Source organism: Mirounga angustirostris, unplaced genomic scaffold, assembly GCF_029215605.1.
Source record: "Mirounga angustirostris isolate CCGP_5_RB_7025 unplaced genomic scaffold, mMirAng1.0.hap1 SCAF_6, whole genome shotgun sequence".
In the NCBI taxonomy this organism is placed as follows: Eukaryota; Metazoa; Chordata; class Mammalia; order Carnivora; family Phocidae; genus Mirounga; species Mirounga angustirostris.
This window is the reverse complement of record NW_026991714.1, coordinates 83,116,870-83,137,919: the sequence shown is the minus strand read 5'-3', so window position 1 is coordinate 83,137,919 and position 21,050 is coordinate 83,116,870. Positions and strand designations below refer to the sequence as shown.

The window sequence follows — 21,050 nt, the reverse complement described above, 5'->3', positions numbered from 1 at the left end:
GTCTGCTCCTTTGGGCACTGTGAGGCCCAGGCTGCTTGATGCCTGATGGATAACAGGCTGGCTGAGCATTGGAGTCTGAGGGCCAGGGTAGGCAGGTGGGATTAAAGAAGTCTATTTTAGTCAATTCACCAATCCCCTTACTGATTAGTACTTGGTCTCTGGCACTGCAGTTGCTGAACTGGGTGGTCAAAAATTTTATTAATGCAAGGAACGGTGTGCTGAAGCTGGCTTATACCATCCCCTTCCAATTACACATCTCCCAATTTCAAGTTCAGTGACATCACATTGATAACTTGAAATCATCGTGTTTATACCAAAGAAATGAAAAAAATGCCACAAATCAGGGCTTTTATCTTCAGAGCTGGTGTACCACTTCTCGGCATATATAGTAAGTCATCTAGTTGTACTGTGTGTGGCCTCATGGATTCTGGAAAAGAGCTACATACAAGACTCTTTTTAAGACGTTTCTTTGTATGTTTGGTCATTAAAACCTCATCTTCCATGGCTCTGATACACCAGTTCTTTTGGGAAGCCTCCTGCTTTGTGACTGAGACGTTGATGGAAGGTACACGTCGTACTGAGTTTGACTTCAGGTTCTAGGTATCTTTGTGAAGGGGTAGCTGTTCTACTTCCAAGAAAGAAAAAGAAGTAATTATGCTCTAGAAAGTCATGCACTGTAGGAAAAGGGAGAGTGGGTCCTTGTTTTTTAATTATCTTCCCCATTTTGGCACTTAGGAAAAATACACAGAGAGAAGGGGAAAAATATATAAAGTCTTGGGTAAGTGTCGGCAGGAGAAAGCTTGTTGGAAATTTGTAGCAGCCCTTGATTTAACTCTTGTATTTCGGCTGTGTGTAAGAACCCTTGAATACTCAGTGAAATGTGCCGCTTGTACTTTGCCGAGGGGTGGGGCTGACAGAATCACATGGGTGGCCAGGCTGAGGGGTGGAGCTGGCGGAATCACGTGGACCGCTAGGCTGAGGGGTGGAGTTGACGGAATCACGTGGGCCGCCAGGCTGAGGGGTGGGGCTGACGGAATCACGTGGGCCACCAGGCTGAGGGGTGGAGCTGATGGAATCACGTGGGCGGCCAGGCTGAGGGGTGGAGCTGACGGAATCACGTGGGCCGCCAGGCTGAGGGGTGGAGCTGGTGGAATCACGTGGGACGCCAGGCTGAGGGGTGGGGCTGACGGAATCACGTGGGCCGCCAGGCTGAGGGGTGGAGCTGATGGAATCACGTGGGCGGCCAGGCTGAGGGGTGGAGCTGACGGAATCACGTGGGCCGCCAGGCTGAGGGGTGGAGCTGGTGGAATCACGTGGGACGCCAGGCTGAGGGGTGGAGCTGACGGAATCACATGGGCCGCCAGGCTGAGGGGTGGAGCTGGTGGAATCACGTGGGCGGCCAGGCTGAGGGGTGGAGCTGACGGAATCACGTGGGACGCCAGGCTGAGGGGTGGGGCTAACGGAATCACATGGGCTGCGGGGCCATTCCCAGCAGCCTCACCCAACCAACAAATGAGCCCAGGAATTGGTCCTCTTGCCGTCCTTGCAGTGCTGTGGAGTTCTATTAATCCAGGGTCCCTGCAAGGAAGTCAAGGCCATTCCCATTTCACAGAAGCAGGACCCGAAATATCTAGATAGAGAGTGTAATCCCCACCTCTAGTAATTTAATGGACCCTGAGGACAGATACTGTAAGACTGTCACAGCCCGAGGGACGTGTGGTAGCAGGTAGGTGCATTGAAAGGTTGTATATAGTCATTTGTAAAACCTGGTCAGTTTTTTTATAACATTTTTAGTACGTATTTGCTTAAGAAAAATCAGTCCAAAAAAGAACAAGAGAAATAATTTAAAAGTCACCTGCTGAGGGGCGCCTGGGTGGCTCAGTCAGTTGAGCATCTGACTCCTGATTTCGGCTCAGGTCATGATGTCTGGGTCATGCGATCCAGCCTGGCGTTGGGCTTGCAGTCAGTAGGCAGTCTGCTTGTCCCCCTTCCTTTGCTCTTACCCTGCTCACTCATTCACACACGTGCTTTCTCTCGCTCAGATAAGTAAACAGAATCTTTTTTAAAAATGTCACCTGCTGTGCCACCAAACAATAGCTACTAATATTTTTGTGAAAAACCTCATTATGTAATAATAGATGCCAATAAATATATATGACCATAGTTCAGAACAAACTTTTTATCTTAGGTTTTAAGAAGCATTTGAGTTTTTTATTTATTTTATTTTTTAAAAGATTTTATTTATTTATTTGAGAGAGAGAGATAGTGAAAGAGCAGGAGCAGGGGCAGGGGCAGAGGGAGAAGCAGGCTCCCTGCTCCCGAGGCAGGACTCCATCCTAGGACCCTGGGACCCCAGGACCATGACCTGAGCTGAAGGCAGGCACCTAACAGACTGGTGGCTGCCCAAAGAAGCATATGAGTTTTTTAAATAACAGCTTTATTGAGCTATAACTAACAAACCACACAATTCACCTACTTAAGCAGTACAACTCAGTGTTTTTTAGTATAGTCACAGAGTTGTGCAACTATCACCACACTTAATTTCGGAACATGTTTATCACCCCAAAAAGAAACTCCCTAGACATTAGCAGTTACCCTCAATTCTCCCTTCCCCTCATCCTCTAGCCACCAGTAATCTACTTTCTGTCTCGGTAAATTTGCCTTTTCTGGACATTTCATGGAAATGGGATCATACAAGATGTACCCTTTTTTTTTTTAAGATTTTATTTATTTGACAGAGAGAGAGAGAGAGTACAAGCAGGGGGAGCGGCAGAGGGAGAAGGATGAGCAGGCTTCCTGCTGAGCAGGGAGCCCAATGCGGGACGTGATACCAGGTCCCCGAGATTATGACCTGAGCCGAAGGCAGATGCTTAACCACTGAGCCACCCAGGCACCCTAAGATGTATCCTTTTGGACTGACGGATCTGGCACCTTTTACTTAGCATAATGTTTTCAAGGCTCACCAGTGTCATAGCATATATCAGTACTTCATTTTGTTATGGCTGAATAATATTCCATTCAGTAGATACTGTGTTGTCTGTATTTGTTTATAGTCAATGGACATTTGGGATATTTCTGTTTGGGGCTACTATGAATAATGATGCCATGAACATTCATGCACAAGTGTTTGTATGGACATACGTTTTTATTTCTCTTGGCTAATACCTAGACGGAGAATTGCTGGGTCATAGAGCGAAGTCTATATTTAACCTTTTCCAAAGTGGTTGTTTTCCAAAGTGGCTGCACATTTTACAGTTCCACCAGCAGTGTAGGAATTTTTCTTTTCAGCTTGTCCACATCCTCCCCAGCACTTGTTACTAGCCAACATTTTGGTTCTAGCCATTCTCGTGGGTATAAAGTGGCTTCTCATGGTGGTTTTGATTTGCATTTCCCTGATGTCTGTTGATGTTGTGTATCTTTTCGTGTGCTTATAAACCATGTGTGTATCTTCTTTGGAGAAATATCTATTCAGGTCCTTTGCTCATTTTCTTTTTCACTTTTTTAGACTTTATTAGTTTAGAGCAGTTTTGGTTTACAACAAAATTGAGAGGAAGGTACAGATTTCCTATATACTTCCTGGCCCCAAACATGCACAGCCTTCACCGTTATCAACATCACTCACCGGAATGGTACATTTTTTGCCAAGGATTAACCTATGTGGACACAACATAATCACCCAAAGTCCATAGTTTACCTTAGGGTTCACTCTTGGTGCTGTGCATTCTGTGGTTTGGACAAATGTATAATGACATACATGCATTATTATAACATTATACAGAGTATTTATGCTGCCTTAAAAATGCTCTGTGCTCTTGGGGAGGGTATGTGCTCTGGTAAGCGCTGTGAATTGTGCAAGACTGTTGAATCTCAGATCTGTACCTCTGAAACAAATAATGCAATATATGTTAAGGAAAAAAAAAAGAAAAAGAAGAAGGTAGCGGGAGGGGAAGAATGAAGCGGGGGAAATAGGAGGGGTAGACGAACCATGAGAGACGATGGACTCTGAAAAACAAACAGGGTTCTAGAGGGGAGGGGGGTGGGAGGATGGGTTAGCCTGGTGGTGGGTATTGAGGAGGGCACATTCTGCATGGAGCACTGGGTGTTATGCACAAACAATGAATCATGGAACACTTCATCTAAAACTAATGTTGTAATGTATGGGGATTAACATAAGAATAAAAAAATGAAAAAAATAAAAAATAAAAAAAAATGCTCTGTGCTCTGCTTATTCATCTCTCCCCCTTTCCCCCCACCCCACCCCTGGTAACCACTGATCCTTTTACAAAAGGTTCTGTAGTTTTGCCTTTTCCAGAATGCCCTATATTTAGAATCATATATTATGTAGCCTTTTCATATCAGCTTCTTTCACTTAGTAATAGGCATTTAAGATTCCTCAAAGCTGTTCATGGCTTGATAGCTGTCTTTTAGCACTAAATAATACCCCATCGTATGGATGTACAGGTTCTTTATCTGCTCACCTACTGAAAGACATGTTGATGGTTCTAAGTTTTGACAGTCATGAATAAAGCTGCTATAAATATCCATGTGCAAGGTTTTGTATGGACATAACTTTTCACGTCCTCTGGGCAAATATCTAGGAGCATGATTGCTGGGTCATATGGTAAGAATATGTTTAATTTTATAAAGAAACTACCAAACTGTCTTCCCAAGTGGCTATACCATTTGCATTCCCACAGCAATGACTGAGAGTTCCCATTGCTCCACATCCTCGCCAGCATTTGGTGTTCCAGATTTGGCCATTCTTATGGGTGTGCAGTGGTAGTTGGTAGGTGGTAGTTCAGTGTTGTTTTAATTTCCATTTCCCTGGTGATATATGATGTGGAGCATCTTTTCATGTGTCTATTTGCCATCTGCATATCTTCTCCAGTGAGGTGTTTGTATGGTCATTGGCCCATTTAAAAATCACCTTTGGGGACACCTGGGTGGCTCAGTCGGTTAAGCGTCCGCCTTCGGCTCAGGTCATGATCTCAGGGTCCTGGGATGGAGCCCTGTATCAGCCTCCTTGCTCAGCGGGGAGTCTGCTTCTCTCTCTGCCTGCCGCTCCCCCTGCCTGTGCACACACACACTCTCTCTCTCACTGTCCCTGGGACATAAATAAATAAAATATTTTTTAAAAATAAATAAAAATCACCGTTGCCCATATTTTAATTGGGATTTTGTCTTTTTCTTATTGAGTTGTCAGAGTGCTTTATATATTTTAGGTAGAAGTCCTAATCATTTATATGATCTACAAATATCTTCTCCCATTCTCTTTGTTGTCTTTTCACACCGCTGTAGTGAGAAACCTACGAGTTTGCTATTTTGCCTGTACCCACTACCTTTGTGACAGAGCCGTCGTACAGCCTTACCTAATGCCCTAATTCACCTCCCATCTCCTAGAAGACTCCACTTGGAGTTAGGAAGCACTCACATGGCCTTTTATTTCTTAAGATTGAGGGGGGCTTTTGGTTTGTTTTCCTAGAGGCACAACAACTTCCTTTCTAAAAACAAGAGTCACTTTGAAGACACTGTAATTTTCCTGCATCTGGTCCACAGTTTACAACTGAAATCCAAGAAAGAGTGGTCTATTTCTTTCACCTCCTGAAGAGTCTCTAAAATACAGGCAGGTCTCATCGATCTGAAATGCTCTCCCAGCTTCATAGCCGGACCTCGTCATGTGGTCCTTGTGCACTCCTGGAGGTATATTTAGGATACTGCTATTTTTGTTTGTTTTTAAGATTTCACTTATTTATTTCAGAGAGAGAGAGAGGGTGAGAGCATGAGCAGGGGGAGGGGCAGAGGGAGAGGGAGAAGCAGACTCCTGGCTGAGCAGGGCACGGGACTCGATCCCAGGACTCCGGGATCACGACCTGAGCCAAAGGCAGATGCTCAACTGACTGAACCACCCAGGCGCCCCTAAGATACTTCTATTTAGCACTCCCAGAATAGCCATAGCTTTTTGTTTCTCATCGTCCTCTTAGTTTTATTCTTTCTTGGCCCAAACTAAGGGTGATGTACCAGGTGATTTCCAAAACTCTTTCCACTGTGCAGAGTCTGTGCTCTTGAACAGTGCCCAGGCCCTCCTTTGCATGGGCAAGCTTACTAGCACACAGGAGAGGGCTGTCACCAAAATGGCTGTGAGTTGGGTTGGGCCCATGGACTCTGCATCCCAGTGTGATTTCATCACCACTAACCAAATTCCTAGAGAAGTTTCCTGCAAATGAATACATCTGGGTGAAGACCATTATGCTTACCTATATCATTTCTGGGCAGGGTTGTAGATAACTATTTTGCAATGAAAGTGTTTTTTGGGGTTTTTTTGTTGTTGTTGTTTCGTTTTTACTCTAGTCTTTGCTGATACCTTAAGTTTACCTGTTTGTTGTCTTTGGTTAGCTCCAAGGACAGTTGAGTTGAACCCTTTGTGGTTTATTTCTCCCATGTCATTAAGGAATCAAATACTGCTTCAAAGGCCATGGGTGAAGGGTGCCTTAAATTCTGCAAATGTCACTGCTCGAGACAGTGTTCAAGCTACAGTCATTCTTTGTGTCTTAGATGTTTTAGGTTGTTACTGATCCCAAATTAGACTTCTGCTATCAGTAGAGCATTTGATGCCGGCTCACTTTAAATAAGCAGTCAAGGTTAAAACAAAGATCGATGAGCTTGTCTTGTGAGTATTTCCCATAAGCTAGCCTCCTCACAGAGCTGCCACCACGACTGGTCCTCTCCCCGGTGAGCAGCAAGTTCAAGACTTGAATGTATTGTACGCGCGCGATGAATTGCTTTTGATGGTGTGTTTTTTGTCTTCTGTGTTCATTTTTGTACTTTTGCAGAAAGAGTGGGCTTAGGGTAGAGGGTACGTTGTAGCTAGAGGGGGCATGTTTCAGGCAGTAGATTGAATTGTGTCACATTTGGTTCCTTTCAGCTTGCAGGAAGTAGAGAAAACATATCAGACCAAATAAATCCTTGCTGAGAAGTATTTATATTAATACAAAATATAGAATGGGTATGCAAAAATCCACTAATAAAAACCATGCCTAATCACTTCTAACCTGTGCCCCGAAGCCGCTGGCTGTGGTTGTTGTGCAGAAAGGCGTGGAAGCAGTGCACTGTGGGGCCGTTCTGTTCTCCCGCCATCATGTCAGAGTGCCAGCCTCCCTCATGGGCTGGAGCCCTCTGGGTTTCAAACACCTGCCTCTGCAAGGTGCCTGGGGCACCACGGAGCCGACCAGGACACAAGGAGTTGGCAGTCCTCTCATCTAAGACAGATACTCCACACAACAGCCTTTTCACTCATGCACACTGAAAGCAAGATCTAAAACTCCATATAAGCAGGAGTGAAGAGATGAAGGAAGAGGTTAGACAAGATTTCGCTGAGGTTGGAGCAAAGACAGAAGCATCCTAAGGAAGCAGTCCCAAGGGGAGGCACCTGGTCCTTGCCACGCCAACAGGGCACTCCCCCAGGGGGCTCTACCAACTCAAAGCTTTGGGGGCGTGTCCCTTTCATGCTGGCAGGAGGAAGTCAACACTGCTACTCCTTCTCCCTTCTCTTGGTTTCATTACTAGCATCTTCTGAAAATTTTCACAGCAAGGATATAAAAAGGATGGGAGGAAACAAAGTATTCAAAATATAGGAAAGGGAACTGTATGTTCCTTTTGCTGTTGAAATCGACATTTCTATAAAGACGGGAACAATGGCTTTAGAAGCATGGATCTAAAAGGGTTTTATATAAGAAGAATAGAAATTGTCTAAATATTTTAAGAGAAAAAAATAAATATTTTAAGAGAAAAAAAACAGTTGCAGCATTATTTTATACACAACCGTACGTGAAGGCTTTTCCTATTTCATTAGCATTTGTATCTGCTTACAATAAGAGACACCTTTTAGACCCTTTAAACTATTCTCAGGCATCATTATTGGTCTCAACCCCATCTACTACTGAACTGAATTTCTAAAAGTAGATAAACTTCTCCTTTAAAGAAGTCTCAAGGAGAAAGTAAATGAATCAGTATTTTTGTGGTAGTTAGGGAAAAAAAGGTAGCCTATTTAGGTTTTGTCTGATTATGTATTATATATACATATGTACATGTGTATATATGTGAATCATATGGCCTACATATAAAACAAATATGTAATATATGTAAAAATCATATTGGACATAAAAAACATGCCTCATTTTCTCTTCTTAGCATTTATTGAAAGCTTTTTTTTATCGGCTGCATTTTACTCTTCTGTGTAAATACACCAAACTTTATTTTCCATTTCCCCATTGTTGTACCTTTTGGTTGTTTCTCATTTTTTATTTACTCATGGTAAAATTTGGATGGACATCTTTGTCCATATATCTATGCTCATATTAGATTATTTCTTGGTGAAATTCCTAAAAATGGAAATAGTGGGTAATAGGCCATAAACATTTGTACTTTTTCAGAATTTTGATATATATTGCCAACTTTCAAAGGGGCGTATCATTTTTACTCCCATCAGCAGTATGTGAAGTTTCCAAAGATCATCATCTTAACATCGAAATGGGGATTGACCAAAGAATCCCCAAAACAAAGTTTGACTAGATGATTTCAAAAGGTTCCCATCAAGCTGGAAAATAATCATGGGGTTGATGTGCTGTGGCAAACCCAGCCAAGCCTGGTTGTCTCACCAACAAGTGCTCTCGGCTGGTCACTCGGTGTCACAGGGCCTCGGATGCCTCCCTGGAGCACTGACAAGCTCATCTTTGTCAAAGTGACAAGGAGCTAGTGTCGTAAGGTAGTTTTGAAATCCATGAGACAGAAATATTCTGACACCAGCAAGAGAATTTTGGGAACAAATCATGCATGCGTTTAATCCTCCAAACCTGACCAAGAACTTTAGAGAATTCTTGGGACTCATCCCTTTGCCCTACACTAGCCAGAATTTGGGGGGAAAGGCATGACTAGCTGCCTCACTCAGGAGTAGGGTGGGCCTCCAGACCTCTGGCTTCTTCTTGCTTTTGTCCACAATTTGTGGGACCTTCTCTAGGAGGCCTACAGCAAAAAGCAGCCTTTGCCTTAAGCAGGATTTTTGTTTGCTTTTGGAAAAAAGAAAAGAAAAAAAAAGTGTGTTCTTCATATCCAATTAAATTGTAGAATATCTCTCTCCCTTTGTCCTGCCCCTCCTTCCTCTGATAAGTACTGCAATTTCATACGAACACCTGTGCCTACACATGCCCAGTGAAGGTCAACTAATAACCTTGTCCAAAACAAGGAGGAAAAATGGCAATTCTCAAGGTTTATTTTTGGGAAGACTCAATTAGGTCTTGGGAGCATTTTCTATTTTTTGGCCAGAGGGGTCATCTGGTAAGCCCTTACGTGCAAAGTGTTGACTTTCACCCAGTTTGTTCACAGAGAGTTACGGGGACTTGGTCAACTATGCTCTGAGATAATGGTCTCCACTTCTAATGACAGTAATGTGGCCAAGAACCATACCCACTAACGTGGGCAAGTTGGTCTGTTCTTTGGGATAGGGGAGCAGAGTGCGGGGAACACAGAGGACAGTTCCGCCTTAGGGACAAAGTGAGCCTGGACCAAGACTTCAGGGAAGCAAGTCTAGCAGGGAGGAGGCTTTAGTCACTGGAGTACCAGGGGGCTTCCCCTTTCCAGTCAGATCAGCAGAAGACACTTCCCAGGAGGTTCTGCTTGCTGGGATGACAGTGAGCCTGGAGCCTGGCACATAGGAGGCCATACTGGGTAGAGGAAGGAGAAGGTGAGGGTGCCGTGTGAATGGGGAGCCCCTGGGACTGGGAAAATGTGGGAGGTAGGAGGTGTGTTAAGTAGTTTTCAGGCACCTGCGTGACACTCTAAAACCCCCCTGCACCACCCCTACAAGGAAATGCATTACACAGTCTCCATGATCCTTGGAGGCTTCTGGTGATTTTAGATTATATTGGAGGCGCAGAGCTAGGCCAGACATCAGGAGGACCCAGCTATTTCCTAGATCCAGCCTCACTGGGGAATGAAGGACAATAGCCAGGTTCTCAGGAGAGGAAAGAAGCTGTGGGGATCAGGGTCGGTGTGAAGAGTGGGGTCCCCAGAGGTTGCCCACACAGAGGGGGGTTGGGCTGCCTGGAGTTCCTTTGACAAATGGGTGGGATTTCCCTGACTCCCGAAGGGGCTATGTCCAGGGCTAGTTCAGGAAGCTGATCCTGACAGTACCTGCCCCCTCAGACCTGCTAAATCTGCGTTTCTCGATTCAGCATCTTGTCCACTTGTACCACGGGCAAGTTCCTGCTTCTTTCTGCCCTGGTGATTGTTCATCCATCCATCCATCCATCCATCCATCCATCCATCCATCTATTCAACAGTGTTCATTGAGGCCCTGTTCATGGGCAAGGTCCCTCACTCCCAGTGCTTACAGCCCAGCAGGAAGCTGAAGCACATATATAAAAAGTTCTAGGGGCACCTGGGTGGCTCAGCCGTTAAGCGTCTGCCTTCGGCTCAGGTCATGATCCCAGGGTCCTGGGATTGAGCCCCGCATTGGGCTCCCTGCTCAGCGGGAAGCCTGCTTCTCCCTCTCCCACTCCCCCTGCTTGTGTTCCCTCTCTCACTGTGTCTCTGTCTGTCAAATAAATAAAATCTTAAAAAAAAAAAAGTATATAAAAAGTTCTAGGGCAGGACAGAGGTGGTCACTGCCTTCAGAGAAGTGCAAAGAGCTCCCTGACTCCAGAGGATGCCCTGCTTCCAGAGATCAGGACTTTGGAAACTCGATCCACCCAACTTGGAGGCTCTTTCGTTCTCAGTGAACGTGACCCTGGTCTGCTGATCCTGACCTGCCCTGTGCTCAGGAACTGAAGAGTGGAGCAGTCGCCTTCCCAAACCCATACATTCTCAATTTCAAGCCAGTTTGATGGCCAATCCCCTTGATTCACCCTTGGAAACAAATACCAGCCAAGGGAGTCTGCTGCTGGCATTGACAAAGATCTGATGTAGGTCAGTATTCTAGTTCCCACTCCACAGAGGAGGAAGAGCAGAGGAATCAGATGGGAGTCCAGCTGTGGTCGATGAATCATCCGGAACACAGCAAGCAGCTATTTCTGAACTAAATGGCATCAGATCTCTCTCCTCACCTTGAGTCCAGTGTCCTGGTCTCCAAAGCACTTTCTGTGAGATGAATCCAGCAAGGGGCGGAGAGCCCTGAGCAGAAGGGAGTTGGCAAGCATGGTTTTGTCACTGCTGTTCCCATGGCGGCACAAAGGGATAGTCTGGGAGGTGGCTGAAGCAGACAGTTCTAGGAAACTCCAGAATTCTGGGTCCCGTGACTATGCCCCTTGCTTGCTTCCTTCCTCCCTCCTTTCCTCCCTCCCTCCCTCCCTCCCTTCCAAGCTTCCGGTTTTGAGCACCTACTACATATTCCATATATGGTGCTTTGCACCCAAGATAAAGCAAACCAGAGATGGTCCCTCCCCATTAAAGAACCTAGTGGGACAGCCTGGAAATAATGACTCCTGTTCTGAGTGCTGCCTCTCGGCCAGGTGCCCTTCCATGTAGTTCACATGTGTTCCTTTTTCTAATATCCACAACAGCGCTGGAAGGTGCCTGCTACTATTATCTCTGTTGTGAGGATGAACTGTTGAGCATGGGGAGATTAAACAACGTGCCCACATGAAACCACTGATAAGCAGCGCCCCCCTTGCATACTGATCCGTGGTGTTGGAAGGGATCTGTGGAAGCTGGCTTGTTCATTTCCCAAAGTGGAAGGGAATGATCATTTCTTATCTTCTGGGGACCAGACATCCTGTAGTTTTTCTACACTGATGATCTGTATGGACATCTAGGTAGGTCTCTGAAGGTCCCAGGAAAGGGAGCCCCAGCCCTATGCCTGGTGTCCTTCCTGGCCCTGCCGCTCCCTCAGGGCAGCTGCCCTTTCTCAGCATCCACCATGCCACCCCATTCCACCATGCCATAGCCCGATCCTGTAGAGGGCCACCCCATGGTGTCCATCACTGGATGCAGGACAGGCTCCTGACTAGGATCCACAGAGGAAGTGACCAGACATCCCATTCCCATCTCCATGCCTCTCTTTTTGTTCATCATGACCCTAACTCTGGGCTCAGGCCACACAGCTAGCTGTTGTCTGGTCACCATGGAGCAGTCATGGAGGTGCCTGGCTGTGTCTGCAAGAGCAATCTTGACATTACCTCTAGCAAAAGAGGAAGAATCCTAGTGGGACCCTAATGACTCTGAGCTTGTCCTGGTGATGCACATTGCTGGAGAAGGAACATGTGAGATGGGAAAGACCACCAAGTGATCTGTCTAATGGTTCTTATTTCCCTGAACTTACACACACAGTTATTGAAAAAGGTTATCAATTATTCCTGCCAGATCAGGGGAATGAGCTGCCCAATGCATGGAGTTAATTTCTTTTTTTTTTCCCTAAAAGATTATTTATTTATTTATTTATTAGAGAGTGAGCAGGAGAGAAACAGCATGAGAGGGGAGAGGGTCAGAGGGAGAAGCAGGCTCCCCACTGAGCCGGGAGCCCGATGCGGGACTCGATCCCAGGACCCCGGGATCATGACCTGAGCTGAAGGCAGTCGCTTAACCAACTGAGCCACCCAGGCGCCCCACATGGAGTTAATTTCTTTCAATCATTAGATCTTCTCTCCTGTTGGAAATACCAATGCATGCTCCACTTTGAAAGCTTCTAATGCTGCAGACTGATTTATTTGGGCAAAACTCCATTTCTGGTTCCTGGAACTACTTTAAGTGGTTATTTTTAAACATTGGTAACCACAAAATTAATTTGTTATTCTTACTATTTAATACTGTGAAGGACTATGAAATAGTGTTAATATTTCAGGGTAAATTAATTGAAGTGGGCTGTTTTCTGACTATTGAAAACCTTAGCTGGATTTTAAATTTTTTATTATTTATTTTGAAGAGATTAAGTAAAGCTCTCCATGTAACTTTAAAAGAATATAATTTTTAATAGTATTTTTCAAACCACATGCCTTATGACCCACGAGTGAGCCATACTAAAACCAACTTACTTGATTACAATCAGCATTTTTTTTTTTTTTTTTGCAATGAAAGAACAGAACAAGATAAATTGGAATGGAATAGAATAGAATAGAATAGAATAGAATAGAATAGAATAGAATAGAATAGAATAGAAGTGTTCATGCCCGGTAAGGGTAGTATTTCATTAAATATTCAAATCAGTTATATATGTGTTTGTATATGTAAAATATATTTTTACCAATTTGTAAATTGATAGATAATCTATTAGCAGTAAAATTCATCCTTTTTAGTGTGGAATTCTATGAATTTTAACAAAGGTAAATATATCTCTGTCAAAAAAGTGAGAAAACCACTTAAAACAAGAGTCCATTTAACTAACTGAAATATTCATGAAGGATATGGTTCTTTGAAGATCTTTGGAGGCAATGACAACTGTCTTATCTTGGAAGATAATTTCATACACCCCAAATTTTAAAGCCAAACGGGACCTTGGAGATTGTTCAGTCAATGGTTTTCAAAACTTTCTTTGTACAGTGACAACTTTTTAATAAACTAAATCTAACACGGAACCCCAACATATGAAAGTACTCTTGACTTGCACAGAGACCAGGAAAAACAGTTTGAAAACTACCAGTGGGGTCTGTCTTGTGCCCAAGTTGGGAAACTGAGGCCAGAATAGGCTGCGTGACCTGTCAAGGTTGACCACTCTTTTTGGCAGAGCTGGAGGTCAAACTCAAGCTGTCATTGGCTGTCATGTCTCTTGGGCTCAAGAGAATCATGAGTATTACTTAACCCCATGAAGGGGATTGGGTGGATACCTTTTTGGAACAGTGTAGTGTGTCTATATAGATACATACCAGTACAGAAAAAAGGATAGGCCAATGATCACCATGGCCAGCAGAAGTATGAGTCAGTCCAAGTTGTTTGGGCAACACAAATTATTTAGGGAAGTTAGAGCCTGAGTATAGAGCCAGGCCTGGGAGCCCAGTACCAGAAAGAAAAGTAGTAATCCTCCAGAAAGTGAGGAATCAGCCAGGTCCTTAGAGCTGCCCACTTCCTGATGATTCATCTGTGGGTTGTCTGCCTCTCTCTTCCTAAAGGGCCATGGCTAGGCCCCCACCTGGAGTTGCAGTTTAAATCTAGCCTCTTGGTCATACAAGAAACTGGCTGATTTGTCTCCTTTCTTATCTGGGACTCTTCTTTCACTTTCTTACTCTTTGGTTTGTGAGTGGGAAGTGGGGGGCAGGCAGGGAGGCTGCCATGCAAGCCAGGGAATATAAAACCCATACTCATGGTATGTGAGTTCTGCATCATGGGCTTGTTACTCCCTGTATCTATTCAGTGAACTTGCTTCAGTGTTTGGGCCATAATGCTAAGAACACAAAACCCACCGACTCTTTATGAACCTGCTATACCAGAATACCACAAATTGCCATTAAATATCCCACCGCCTCAACCTCATCGATGAAAAGAGAAAAACAAACCATAGAGTGGGGTTAGTAACAAAGAACATTCTTCTATCAGAGCAGATACCACGTCGTGTAAAGCTGAGGAAATACTGGGTTTGACGAGCAAACCACTGTCCCATACATTTTTAGAAGAGGACATTAATGAATATGACCTTGAAAAAGTCACCCTAATTCCTCTTTCAGATAAATTCCTATAATACTAAATTTAAGACAGGTAGATACCCAATGACACCACTGAGTTATTAGCTCACACCAAAATTCTCCAAAGAGGAATAGGGTCAAATGAACTATCCTCTTGCCTAGACATTATATATACAGGGTTGTTTCCATTGATAATTCAGGGATCATGTCTCTGTCTTTATTGAAAGAATTATTAACACTTTTTTTTTTTTTGTAATTTGAGTTTTTAAGTGGGGAACTTGTGTGATTTTCTGGGTATCCCTGAAATAGGTCATAGTAGCCTCACTCTAACATAGGGTTTTAAATTGTCGGAATTCTCAAAATACTAATATGTGCTCATATACCAGCATACAGTTAACATTCTAGAATAATTAGATAATTTTCTTCATGTGAGTTTTTAACTATGCAGCCTCACCACACTCACTCCCAACAAAGGTGTGCACTGAGGGGATCACTTCTCATATGGTTAAGCAGCAGGAACTCCTATTTTTAAAAGAAGTATAGGGAATATTTGGGGGGGTAAGATTTTTTTGGTTGAAACACAAGGTGTGAGCTGATGGAGTTGGGTGTAGAAAACAAGAAACAGCATGCATTCTTAAAATTAAGGGGGGAAGTTGAGATAACAATTGGTACCTCTTCTTTGATAAGCAGAAGTTGACAGACACAAGAAGATGATGACCTTTCAGGTATCAGAAGGTCATGGGGTATCCTGTAGGGGGAAAAAGGTTTAGGTATAATTATTTAATGAGTGAAGTCAATGACAGGAGTATTTAACAATAATACTTAATCATCTATTTAACTTATACATGACATTGCAATAAATAGAAAGCAGATCTATGAAAAACAGATAAATATTTATTGGGCACTTTTGTTGTGAGCCACGCAGCAGAACGTGGACAGGCTAACTTAAAGTGCTGCGGGAGACCCAGACTCCAGGAGGTTCAAGAGCATGATGAAATCAATCAAAACCACATTCAAGTGACAGGAAATGGATTATGGGTTACTTGACTAGTATCTCCCACCCGAATTGGAATAGTTAAGTGGAATGTTTGCATTTTGCATCCACAACATAAGAGAAGAGCATGGCAGGTTTTTGTAAATACAGTAGTGAATACAGGTTTTTGATTCGTTCAGACTGGGATTTCCCTTCTTGGACAGTTACTCTATGACCTGGGACATTTTATGTAACCTCTCTTAGCCTCAGGTTCCCCATCTATAAAACAAGGTAACAGCGATCTCACAGAGCTTTTGTAAATAAGTAATGAAATGGCGTCTGTAAAACAAATTGACTTGGTACTTGATAGCAAATAGGTACTGCTAGTCTGTGATATGTTTTAGTTACTGTGTATCTAATAAATGTTGATTGATGAACTTGGTGAAACAACACATAAGAATGTTATGTTTATTAAAAAGGTCCTCTTTACGTAAGATGGAATTTTTTGCTTTAGGCTTCTTTGTGCTTAATTTTTACAAATCTAATCCGCAAAATTGACTTAGAGTGTCATCTCTAGGGGTCTTGGGTCAAATTCCTTGTGAGAGGCATATAATGTAGAGGCTACCACTAGAGGGCTCTGCAGTGATTGACTATAGTAATGAGGAGGACACAACCTTGAGAAGCCATCGCCATTTGGAGACTCAGGGGCCATTCTGTCCATTGTAGCTCTTCAAGAGGGCAAGTAATAAAGGACAACTTGTAGGAGCCACTTCCGCCAGAGACCTGGGGGTATACAGGTGGATATCACTAGAACCTCTTGCTCTAAGGTCATTCTCTACCTTTACCACTCCACCAAGTCACCCTTCCGGGGGACGAGAATTACATTGTACAGTAGAATATCAACTTTGAGACAGGAAACCAGGTAGAGCGGGAGCTTCTCAAACTCTGGGTAAAGACTTAACAATAACAACAAAACCTACCGTGAAGGGCCAATGAATCTTCAGTTTCCCAGAGGAGGCTGGGACGCAAACTGATGCCTGGACACGTGTGAGTAAGATGCCCATAAAGCTTTGTGAACTTCTGGGGCTGCCCAAGCCCTGTGCATCCTACCTGCAAGGTGGTGGCAGGGCCCCTTTATTAATGATGCATTATCGTTGGGTAATTGCCCTGGGGACTCGGTGGTCCCTTAAAGCTCAACCCAGCCAATGATGCAGTAGGAGGGCCACTGCTTTTTTAAAGGCATCATTGGCCAGTAGCTTACAGCTGGGTCTGAGTGGGAGCCCTGAGACCAGTGCCTGCAGAGGTAAGTGCCAGACTCGCTGCTGACACACGAAACTGGGAGCTGGGCAGAAATGAAATTTTCTCCATCTCCCAGGGAGTTGGGCCTCGCCCGCAGTAGGGGCAGGAAAAGAAATCTCCAAGCCTGGGTTTTCTTGTTGCCACATTGCTCTGTGGACTCTGCATCTTCTTCCCCGCTCTCTACCCACCCCCACCCCCCCAAATTGTTGTCCACCGATGCCAGACAAAATAATGGGGCTCCTAGACTCTTTCAAAGAAGTTAAACGCAAGCCGTGGGAAGCTTTGCTTTTTTTCCGACTTCTTCCTGTAAACCACACTTGGGGACTTGGTGCAGGGAAGAGTCAGCTCTCAATCCGAAGTCAGACGCCTGGCTTTTTTAAACTCGTGAAACACTGAGGCTAAGTTCTCGGGTCTCCCCTCCGGTGAGCTGGTGGCGATAAAGGGCTGGTCGGGAAGCCGCTGGCCAGCCCTGGCGCCCTGACCCGAGGCCACAGCCAGGACAGGGCCGGGAGGGAGGGCCCGGGGCTGCGGGGCTGGGCGTCCCAGGGCGGGGGGCGGAGCAGGTGAGCCCGTGGGGTGGGCGTGGGGAGTGCACTTGTACGTGACGTTGGAGTTTGCAGCAACCTCCAGGCAGGAGTCTGTGGGCGCGTGTGTGGAGTGGCTGCGCGGCCAGGGAAGATGTGCTCGGAGGGGCGACCGCCGCAGTGAGCCGGGCGGCGACAGGAGCCGGGCCGGCAGCCCCGGGGGCAGGGCCTGACCGGCCAGCCGCTCGCGCTTCTCCGCGGCGGAGGCCACCGGGACCGGACCGGAGAGGCGCGCCCCGGCCGGCCCCAGGATGTAGGCGATCGGCGGAGGCGCTCCTGCAGGCGGACGGCTCATCATGAAGAAGCACTCGGCCCGGGTGGCCCCGCTCAGCGCCTGCAACAGTCCGGTCCTTACCCTCACCAAAGTGGAAGGTAACGGCCTGGGGCGGCGGGGGCTGGCGCGAGGTCGCTGCACCCCGGCGTGGGGGGGGGGGGGCGCCACCCTGTCCGGACTGCCTGGCCGTGGGTGCCGCCGCGCTCCCCAGGAAGCGTCGCCCGCAGTGCAGCGCCCTGATGCCCGCTGCCTGCGGGGGACTGGCAGCTCGGTAGCTCCCCGGCCGGGCTGAGCCGCTGCGGGGTCTGCAGGGCTGTCCCTGCGCTGCCAGAACACAGCGCTGGTTCCTTCCTGCGTGGCCCCCAGCGCATCTGGCAGCAACAGGGGCAGCGGTGGCCTGAGCTCCTGCCGGTCCTGTCCCGGGGCACCTGCCAGCTGGGACCGGGGAGGAGGGGATCTCCTTCACTCTCCCCCCCCACACACACACAGGCATGCACACACACACACACACACACACACCACTTGAATCCCCTGGGTTTGGAGCATCCCCTCCACTCCCACCCCCACCCCCAGGCAGACCAGAGGTATTGCTCAGCCCTTGAAGGCAGGAGATGCTGCCGCAGGCCCAGCCATCTCTCCTGCCCCTGAAGCTGACCAGCCCACCCATGTGACTGCCCAGCTCCACCAGCAGCCTGTAAACAGGTCCTTTCCCCCACTCAGGGGAAAGACACAGGCACATAATCAGACAAAGCTATCATTCTGCTGGTCTGGGACCTTCTTTTCTGGAGGGGCGGGGGCATGCAGAGAGAGACCAGCCTCAGTCCTTAACTTCTTCTAGCAGAAGGCAGAATGACCAGTGTCCGTAGAGTTGGCCAGTTTAGCCAAGTGAGGGCTGGGAAGGGGCTACCAGCCAGTGGGAAGAGGAAGGCAGATCCCCTCGGTTCCGGGCCCTCACTTATCCTGAACTAAGAGAGCCCAGTGCAACCAGTGCGGAAGGGAAAGCCCAGCTTCTGCCATGCCCTGGGGCCACAGCCTGGAGCCCGGACCTCTGTGTGATAGCTTCCAAGGACCTTGATCCTCTCAGGAGTTCTTGTTTGTTACAGGGAGACAGAACCAGTAAGAATAAGACAGAAGCTAGCAGGGCACTTGGGTACACGCAGCCCATCCGCAGAGGTCTGCCAGGAGCCATCCTGGTACCATTACCCCCATCCTACAGATGAAGACTGAGACCGGGAAAGGTTGGAATGACTTGTCCCAGACCTACAGCTAGCTAATAGATGGTGAAACAGGAAGGGAATCCTGGGCCCTCTGATCCCCAAACCCATGCTTTTCAGAATGTTTTTCTGCACTAACCTGCAACTACTTACCTTTTTCATCATTTTCTGTCTATAGAAGGTTCCTTTTTTTTTTTCCCTTCCTGTACCTGTCTCTTCTTCCCCTCCCCCATCCCCATCTCTGGAGAGACTTGATATCTGTCATCTACACCTGAAATGAGTGCAGCTGCCGACTTTCCTAAGGGGGTTTGCATTTCCAAGCCTTCTTGGGGACACCACCCAGATGTACATGCAAATTGGGGAGAGGAAGGGTTAGATATATATTTACCTTAGGGAACGTGGAAGTGTCTACTCACTCCTGGGGTCCTTGTGGGAAGTCACACCACGCCCACCTTTTAAGTAAGGCAGGTCGGTGCTGCTCCCCAACAGTAGTGTCACCCCTGGTAATCCCCAGCCCATCGTGCAGGACGGGTCTGAGCTGCACTTGGGAGTCAGGCTGGGCACGGATGGTGAGGTCATCCAGGCTCGGTGCTGTGACCCAGAGGTGCCGCAGGGGGCAGCGGGTGACATGCCGGAGCCAGGGTCACCTTCAGGGAATAAAAATGGGGATACCCTTCCCCAGTTCCCGTAGGGCTACTATCAGACGAGCTTTGAGTTTCCTGTCCACGCTGACAACCTTAGCAAGGCGCGAACTTGGTTTTTTAACCAGCATTTGCACGTACCTATGGTGTGGGTAGTGGACAGTGTATATAACAGAGAATCTGAGAGATCAGGGATCAAGACTGTGCTCTTCCCCCTGTACCATTGGACTTGTGTAAACCGTAATGACTGGACCTCGGTTACCTAGTTTGAGCCCTTGTAAAACAGAAGTAACAACCTACCTCAGCTGACTTGTGGGAATGCAGTGAGGTAGGCTAGGTGATAATACCTAGCACCTGTCTGGCACACAGTAGGTGCTTAATAAATGTCTGGCAGTCCTCCCATCACAGATCGTCTTGCGCCTTCAGCACACCATCTTGCTGTTCTCAAGGAGTACGTGTGGGGATGGTATCTGGAAGCATCTGCACAGTTCCAGTGATACTAGAAAGCCCCAGTTCCCGTTCTGTATGGGATCCCTAAGTGTATGTCAGCAGAAGTCTTCAATCCAGGATAAAACCTGCCCTTCGCATGCCTGGGCATATACGTGTAGCACTTTTTTCTCTGCCTGTTTGTTTTTTTTTTCCTTGGTGTTTTTGTTCAGTTTGGCTTTGGGTCTATTTTTTGAAACATTTGCATCTCGTGTGCTTGCTGTGGAAGTGCTGAATCATTTTGTTTTGCCTCGGATGCACAGGGCAAGGTGGTCCCCATACTGTGGTTGTTTCTGTGTGGAAGGCAGACAGGCTACAGTGATGGAACGCAGCCAGCAAGAAATATTTATTAGGTTTTGGAGTGTGTCTTCTATGGAGAGGCAAGAAGGCATCAGCATGCGGTACATAAAAAACCAAAATAGAAAATGCAATGCTTGAACTTCAACACAGAAAAATGAAAAAGATGACTTCATTTACTCAACAAATACCTAGTCCAACCCTACTCCATCCTACTTCATGTCCCTTGTCCATTTAGTGAGGCCCTAGAAATGCAAAAACGAACAACATTAGCGTCATTCCCTTAAGGAAGTTTTAGTCTAGAGGAAAAGAGACATGGAGACCGATCCATTTTCTAGTATAAGATAGTACGTTCTGGTTCAAAGCTAAGAACAGAGTGTCACAGGGACCCTGATCGTTAAGTACTGTGAGGAGACCCTCCTAAGGAGGAGGCCTTCTTGAGGAGAAGACCTTTCTGAGCAGGAGGAGACCTGTCTGAGGAGGAGGCATTCTTGAGGAGAAGACTTTCCTGAGGAGGAGGAGGCCTCTCTGAGGAGGAAGCTTTCTGAGGTAGAGGTGTTGTAACCGAAGTGAGAAAACTTGTCAGGCACAGAAGGGAGGGAAGGCTGTTTCAGGCAGAAGGAATGGTGTGTGTACAGGCTTGGCCAGGAAGCCTGAGAAGGAGAGAGCAGCTGGGACCCAG

General features: G+C 46.4%; 1 protein-coding gene across 2 annotated transcripts in view; it reads left to right on the top strand.

Annotated features, from left to right (window-relative positions):
• Positions 1 to 21,050, top strand: part of SLC35F3 (solute carrier family 35 member F3) — a 374,103-nt gene that overhangs the window by 243,370 nt on the left and 109,683 nt on the right. The window contains exon 1 of one of the 2 annotated variants that reach the window (XM_045876206.1): positions 17,753 to 17,828. The exons of the other annotated variant lie outside the window; for it this stretch is intronic. Within the exon in view, the coding sequence (XP_045732162.1) occupies positions 17,753 to 17,828 (76 nt within the window). Of the gene's footprint in view, positions 1 to 17,752; positions 17,829 to 21,050 lie in introns of those variants that run through there. 2 annotated transcript variants of the gene reach the window in all.